Here is a 7,295-nt window from a genome sequence, read left to right as displayed (position 1 = left end):
CTTTTGACCTGCCTCAGACGAAGAAGATGTATTATTATTATCGTGCGCCCACTTGAGGCTTTAACTGTAAATAAAAGACTGTTTAACCGTATAGCAACAACAACAATCACATCTGTGTTCAAAAACATGTGTGACTGCAATTCTGCTGACCACGACACGCAAGCAAGAGACGTATGCTTTCTCTTTTCTTTATATAATCTAATAATAAACAGAAATGGTAAATTGAAAACTAATTGAATGAAAAAAACACATATTTATTCATTGATTAGTCACTTCGTATTGCTCCCGATACATACCATGCAACTACCAAGAGCACGTTAAACACAACTCATGCAGAATATGGTGGGCATGATGCTTTCCGTTTTGGTATTCGTTCAATCAAGAATGAGGTCATGCCAAAGCATCCTCTTGAACATAGATTAAACAACGTAAAATATCATTTTAAAAGAAAATAAGCCAACTTAATTTTATTATGTAGTGGGAAGAGACACAATGGGAGTTGAAACTGAACTTGGCACGTCAGGCATATGGTATGCATGCTCCGATTAAGCTCATGATGGAAAGGAACATTGTTGAAAAGGTAAAGGCTACATTATATCTAAATAATTATACTTATATCATATAGCGTCAACGTGTACCTGTAATGCCCTCTTCAAATCTACACTTGGATATTTTGTTAGGCAAAGATGAGACAATTGACTATGAAGACTTCCTTAACGGTAAATATACAGGTGCTATTTTACATAAAAGCTAACAACCAATATTCAGATCCTAGCTTATCAACCGACTCTGTGGATTTGCATACATTTATGGAGCACAGGCTTAAATTGTAAATCAATAAATAAAAAGGCTTTATTGCTTTTCATCTACAGTACACAAGAGCACCTTTGCATCTACCAATTGATTCTCTTGCACTTTCATAGTGACGATACCATCATGACGACTGAGAATCTTGACTTCAGTTTTCATAGACTCAATTGAGAGAAGAGGCGTGTTCTTCTTGACGACAGTGCCAGTAGGTGCAAGTATTTTAAGAATACGACAAGGCATGGACGAAGTATAAGGTGTTACTACTAAGGATTAGTTTACCGAATCGATTATATACTTTCATACCTTTGTCATCTTCCGCAACAGTAATCTTGCTTTTCAATCGATCCACCTTGGTTAGTTCAATTGGGTAACCATAAAGAAAGTCATGAACAAAAATTGACTTGCTTATATCTTGGAAGCATTCCGCAAGGTAAAAGCATTGTTGGACATTATTCATTTCAAATCGTAAGAGACCCTTAGATCCCTGGATGCCCTTTGCTCCAATATATTCTTTACTGATCTCAGACTTGTCCAAAGCAATGGAAAGAGATAGTTCTGGTTCTTGTTCTGATTCCTTGTCTAGTACCAAAGCCTTGAATTCATGTCTGTCATTACGGCATCCTAAGTATTCATACAAGACGTCAACCTTTTGCTGGTCCTGAACAATGAATTGAACACGATGAGGACGCCATTTCACATTCCTCCATCCTGCAGGAATATTTTTAAGATAGATTTGCTTATTCTGACGTGTTGTCCAGTCAAACAATAGGGCGGCAATGATGCTAGGCTCAGCACGATATAAATCAAATGGAAGAAAGAGTTTTTCTTGCTGCATAAAATTTGTGTCAAACACACCAGCTTGGAAAGAGGGGTTCTGCATGATGTTTAACAAAAGTTTTTGATTTGTGGTTATGCCCACGACTACCGTACGCTTCAAGACGGCAATCATGCGTTTTATAGCCTCTGCACGAGTAGGAGCATGTACGATCACTTTAGCAATCATGGAGTCATAGTAAATAGATATTTCTGAGCTATCCTGTACACCTGTGTCTATGCGTACCCCTTCAATATCGGTTGGGGGGCTCCATTTAAGGATAGTTCCTGTACGTGGGCTAAAGTCTTCTGGATCCTCTGCACATAAACGCACTTCTATGGCGTGCCCATGGAAAGGTATCTGGTTCAGTACACTCATGTGTTTTAAATTGGCTCCCTGGGCAACAAGAATTTGCAGTTCAACAAGATCTAGACCAGAAATAGCTTCCGTAATAGGATGTTCCACCTGCAACCGTGTATTCAGTTCCAAGAAATAAAAGCGCCTGGCTTTGGGATCTAGAATAAATTCTACTGTGCCAGCTCCTACATAGCCTAGTTTGCATCCCAAGTTGACAGCAGCATCTGTCATGGCTCGACGGAGGTCCGTGTCCACAACGGGAGAAGGGGTTTCCTATAAAAATGAGTAAAAAAAAAACATAGCTTTATCAGCTCACAGCTCCTTACTTCCACCACTTTCTGATGTCTTCTTTGAATTGAGCAATCACGCTCATTAATATGATACACATTTCCATATTTGTCTCCAAAGATTTGAACCTATAACTTTTATCAATATTGACATCAAGTGTGTGAAAAGCTTGAGTACCTCTACGTGATGTACGCTTGTAAAGTACTTTTCTATTAATAAAGTGTCTGATCCAAACGCTCGAAGCGCTTCACCTTTGGCAGTTTCAATTTCTTCCCTTAACCTTTTATATAATTTGAGTCTTTTGATCATTGAATATGACAACATAAGCTTACTTGTGTGCGTCATAAACTGTTCTCATGCCTTTACCGCCTCCACCAGCAGAAGCCTTCAACAACACAGGGAATTCTAACAGCTTATTAGTTCAATGAATTACTACTATATTGGTTATCAAGACGAACCTATCATTTTGGCTTCCTGTTCCAGTCTTTCAATAGACTGGTCTTGGCCGTGATAGCCAGGAATCAGAGGGATAGAACTTAGATGCTCCCTAATGAATACTTTGGCAGCCATCTTATCACCAATGGTTCGAATCGATTCTGCTCTAGGTCCAATAAAGTTGATACCCGCTTGATTTACCATATCTGCAAAATCGGGGTTCTCTGACAGAAAGCCGTATCCAGGGTGAATCGCATCTGCTCCAGATCGTTTAGCCACTTGTATTATTTTTTCTGCATTGAGGTATGATTCTGAAGCAATTGAATGGCCAATATGATAAGCTTCATCGGCCAATCTAACAAATGGAGCATTCTGATCGCTTTAGAATATAAAAAAGATAAGCACCTTAATTATGCATGAATCATTTATTATTGTTTACCTATCAGAGTAAACAGCGACAGTAGATATTCCCAAGCGTTTACATGTCCGAATCACTCTGCAAGCAATCTCGCCTCGATTAGCAATGAGAATCTTATGAATAGAATAAGTCATCTTCTTACACGCAAAAAAGAAAAGAGTCAAGGGAAAAAAATACTTTTTTATTTGTACGAATTTCCTTTTTTTACTATTTTTCATGACAGGTTGCTTTTCTCCCTCATAAAGCTCGGTATATGAATTACTCATCAAACTAGAAAACAAATAAGGTTTAATGCAAAAAAAAAAAAAAGAGAAGTATATTGAGCTTACCTTCTTTACCATCGTACCCTCAGGGGGCTTTGTTTCAACCTTTTTAGATCCAACCTCTGACCAGTTAGTAGAGAGACAGGTACCATTACTTTCAATAAAACTCTTCATCATGGCTCGTCTGGCGTCTGGATCCGCGTCACGGTATATTTGTTGAAATAATGCATTGACAGCAGCTTCTCCTTCCAGTTTTTCATCATCCACTTCTTTTATTAACTTATTCCAGTCTTTTGTCTGTTTTTTGTTGTTGGTAACAGCAGATGCAGGCGCTATTGTGCAAGTATTAGAATAATTTGATTTGAAGGTTATAAAAGGACTTACTTCCTAAATCATTTTCACCTTCTAATGCACCCCACATGATACCTGGAACTTTCTTTTTCAATTTGACTTCGATCTTTGTAGAAAGAACCTTGTACGCGGATTCTTCTGGTATAATTTTGTGTGCAAGTGGATCAAGTTCAATTGAATATGTCGATCCACTGGGCAACTTTGCAGCCAAAGAAAGCTATATGAACTACTTTAGTACTCCATCAACATAACTTTATCCTAATCTTACAGAGTCTTCGTAGAGTCCAACAGACACATCTTGTGCCATAACTTTTTTGATAAATACTTCAATAGTAACAAAGTTGTCATTTTGAAACCATTCATGTCTATATCACAACTTAACCAATGTGTTATTAAAATGATATAGCTATTACCTTGCTGTTGTATTCAAAGGCTTATTTGTAGATTCCACTGGTACAGGAGCAATTGTATTAATAGTAGCGTTGGAAGATGATTGATTGACCTCCTTTAGTTTATCTGCATTCTTTCGTAACCAAGTAGTAAGTGTCTTTTCATTTGGATTCAATTCTTTTGATTGGTTCAAGTGTTCCTCAGCTTCTTTATATCGTTCAAGGCGATGCAAGATAATACTATAAAGGTTTTAATATTGATATTATTTTGCATAATAACTGATAAATTCTTAGGTTGTTACCCTTTTTGCAAATGAGCTCTAGCCATAAGACTACGTGAGCCATGCTTTAAAGTATCGAGGGCCTTTTCAGCATCTTTGAGAGCCAAGCCTAGCTTGTTTACTTTTTGATAAACAGAACAACTGTTACAGGTGTAAGTAACTGTTCTTTGTCTTTGATTGACCTAATACCGTTTTAATATGAATTCAGCATTTTCAGGCTCTAAATCAACCAATTGACTAAACAAAATCAATGCTTCATCGTAGTCATCATCAAAGAAGGCATCGTTGGCCTTGGCATATATTTCAGCTGATTTCTTTGTTTGCTCAGTAACGTTCATTTATAGAAGGGAAAAGAACAAACCGCGTTGGTGGTGAAGTCGGCGAATAAAAAATGAGTAAAAGTGACCTGCCCTTTTTCTTTGTCCTCAATATCCGCATTCTAATGTTGTCAGTGTCTTTTTTGCTCACTCAAGAGTCTCATCGACATACTTTTGCTATAACTCGGGTGTAATAATACATAATAGCCACTATATTTAATAAAGTACAATTTTATACTTTCTTAATTTCATTAGTTCTTCAATGACAGTAAAAGAGAATTCGAGTTACGATATAGAAAATTATGCATCATTTATACAGGTAGCAGTTTGGCACATTCTTGAACAAAGAAAACAAGGATGCACGGCAAATAACAGACAAAATTCAAAGCTCAGCTTTAAGCGCGGTCTTTAGCTGCCATGCCCCTGTTGTATACACTATGTTAATGACAAGTCAGTCCTTGTAGCCCACATTACTGAGCATCATTTGCATTTATAAGTTGTTTTTTTGATGCGATCGTCCTCTCTGTCGTCTTATTTATTTATATTTATATTCAAATTTGAAAAGAAGTGTAGTATCTGTTGTATTCAGCTTTAGTGTTATTGAAAAAAGGCTATTAAGTCGATAACTTGCAAATTAGATTCTTTATTAAGAAGATATGATAATATAAAAGTAGTAATAGACAATATAATACAGTAAGACTGAATTAATTCTTTTATTTGATAAAGAGTAGTTCTTATTTATACTATTCAAGTTTACTGTGGGATTATAGTTGACGTGGGTCTAACAGTTGTTCTGAGGTAAAGTAGCTTAATTAAGGGTTTCCTGGTTTTACTACTGTGACATCTGAATCAAGAAATGATGTTATGTGCTAGTAAGTGTTATTGTAAGGGTAATTTCCTTAGTTTCAATAAGCGTGAATTATGTTCGGATATGACATTGTCCCCTCCCAGGTTGAAACTATGTTTTGAGCTTTGAGTCAACTGATAAAGATAGTGTCGAACTATGTTGCCATGATAAAAAACAAACTATCCTACATATCTGTTAGGTATAGAAAAAAAATAATCATGGTGTTAAGGTGAAGATTTTGTATAAAAGTTGCTAAGAACTTGCTGCTTCGCTGTGGTCATGAGAGTGGAGACTTTTGAATGAAAGACCGATAAAATGCGGAATTTTAGCGTTTTGTTTGACTACGTTTTTTAGGCTGGTTCTTTCTCTTTCTGTTATTTGTTTCTGTTTCAGCTGGTTGCTGATGTCGACGTCTCCAGTAATTGTTTATGATGGATTGATTGTCAGAATGTTCAGCTGGTTCCCAAGTATCATCTTTCTCAGAATAACCTTTCCGACGTACACGATACAGATAGTTACCAGGAGCACCTTGGTGATCAAGGATAGCTTCCACTTCGTATATACCTTCAGCTGGAGTAATGACGTTTTCCGAGATGACTTTAATTTGATTAGGAGGTACATTTCTAGGATATAGAGCTCCTGTTTTGCCTTCTAATATATAACTTCCACCTTTGGTTTTTCTTTTGACAGTGTAGTGTCCGATATATCTGGGTTGAGATGTAGATGTTCGATTGACATTTATAATCATGACTTCAGCACCAGTGGGTATTTCTTTAATGATTCTGTTTGACTGCCCAAATTTACCCTGTTCAGCTTGTTGAGTGAGTTGTATTCGCTCTCGTATAGCTGGTATGACGATGTTATGGTAGTCGTTGAGGTATTTATCACGCTTAGTGATAGTAGATACTTCTGTGGTTTTATCAAGTGTCTTTTGATAGTTGAGAAATTCATTAGCTCGTCTCGCAAACATGAGGGAGAATGGTCTAGAAGCACGGATCTTGGTAGCAGTATTGTTTATAGCATGCATTGTGGATGGAATGTAGAAATCCCAGTCTTTGTCATTGCCTTCTAGTCGCTTGTAGACAGTACTCTTTATTTTCTGTACCCATCTCTCTGCTAAGCCGTTGGCTTGTGGATGGTAAGGACTAACACAGCGGTCTTCAACTCCCGAGTGCTGTAGGAATAGTTGTACTAGTTCATTGACATATTCTGATCCGTTGTCATGTTGTATTATTTTTGGTGGATCATAGTTAGCAAAGATATCTATTAGACACATAGTTACCGATAATGCAGACTTGTCAGGCATAGATTTGACTATTGTATATTTAGTGAAGACGTCAACTAAGATCAAGATGTAATTATTGCCATTATATGATGTAGCAGGCATAGGACCAGCAGTATCAATGCAAACGTGATCCATGGAATTTTCTGCATATATAGATCGTAATAGATGGAATCCATGTTTGGCAATATTGTATTTTGACAGGCAGAGCATTGTTTGACTGTATTTGTTGCATCTTTCTTGATGTTATTCCAGTGCAAGCTATCGTTATGAAGTTCATTGAGTAGAGCTTGTGTTCCACAATGTGCATGTTTGATATGCGTTTCTTCTAAAAGATATTTTCTTTCTTGTGGTGGAGGTGTGATCATTTCTAAAGGTCTGAATATTCTGACCGCTCTTTGTTTACCTTTGGTGTTTGTGATATGTCTCGAATATATGAAGAA

General features: G+C 37.0%; 3 protein-coding genes across 3 annotated transcripts; 1 reads left to right on the top strand and 2 right to left on the bottom strand.

The window, feature by feature from the left end:
* The first annotated feature begins 198 nt into the window (after positions 1-198).
* On the top strand, positions 199-886 carry RHIMIDRAFT_83567 (proteasome maturation factor UMP1). The gene is made up of 5 exons (XM_023615765.1): positions 199-217; positions 270-428; positions 479-580; positions 626-719; positions 769-886. Exons 1-5 carry the CDS (start codon positions 215-217, stop codon positions 831-833), a joined length of 423 nt encoding a protein of 140 aa, XP_023468771.1. The 5' UTR covers positions 199-214; the 3' UTR covers positions 834-886.
* Positions 887-1,030: 144 nt separating this feature from the next.
* On the bottom strand, positions 1,031-3,256 carry RHIMIDRAFT_248289 (uncharacterized protein; the record flags this gene model as incomplete). The annotated part of the gene is made up of 6 exons (XM_023610502.1): positions 1,031-2,254; positions 2,308-2,397; positions 2,447-2,549; positions 2,602-2,674; positions 2,728-3,083; positions 3,144-3,256. The coding sequence occupies 6 exons, from the start codon at positions 3,254-3,256 to the stop codon at positions 1,031-1,033; spliced, it is 1,959 nt and encodes a 652-aa protein (XP_023468770.1).
* Positions 3,257-3,380: 124 nt separating this feature from the next.
* RHIMIDRAFT_248288 (SGS-domain-containing protein) lies at positions 3,381-4,925 on the bottom strand (the record flags this gene model as incomplete). Its single annotated transcript, XM_023610501.1, has 9 exons — positions 3,381-3,392; positions 3,452-3,717; positions 3,770-3,953; positions 4,005-4,101; positions 4,150-4,365; positions 4,428-4,547; positions 4,596-4,729; positions 4,768-4,845; positions 4,896-4,925. The coding sequence occupies 9 exons, from the start codon at positions 4,923-4,925 to the stop codon at positions 3,381-3,383; spliced, it is 1,137 nt and encodes a 378-aa protein (XP_023468769.1).
* Between the last annotated feature and the right edge of the window lie 2,370 nt (positions 4,926-7,295).

Source organism: Rhizopus microsporus (assembly GCF_002708625.1).
Source record: "Rhizopus microsporus ATCC 52813 unplaced genomic scaffold scaffold_3, whole genome shotgun sequence".
NCBI classification, from domain to species: Eukaryota; Fungi; Mucoromycota; class Mucoromycetes; order Mucorales; family Rhizopodaceae; genus Rhizopus; species Rhizopus microsporus.
This window is presented reverse-complemented; position numbering and strand designations above follow the sequence as displayed.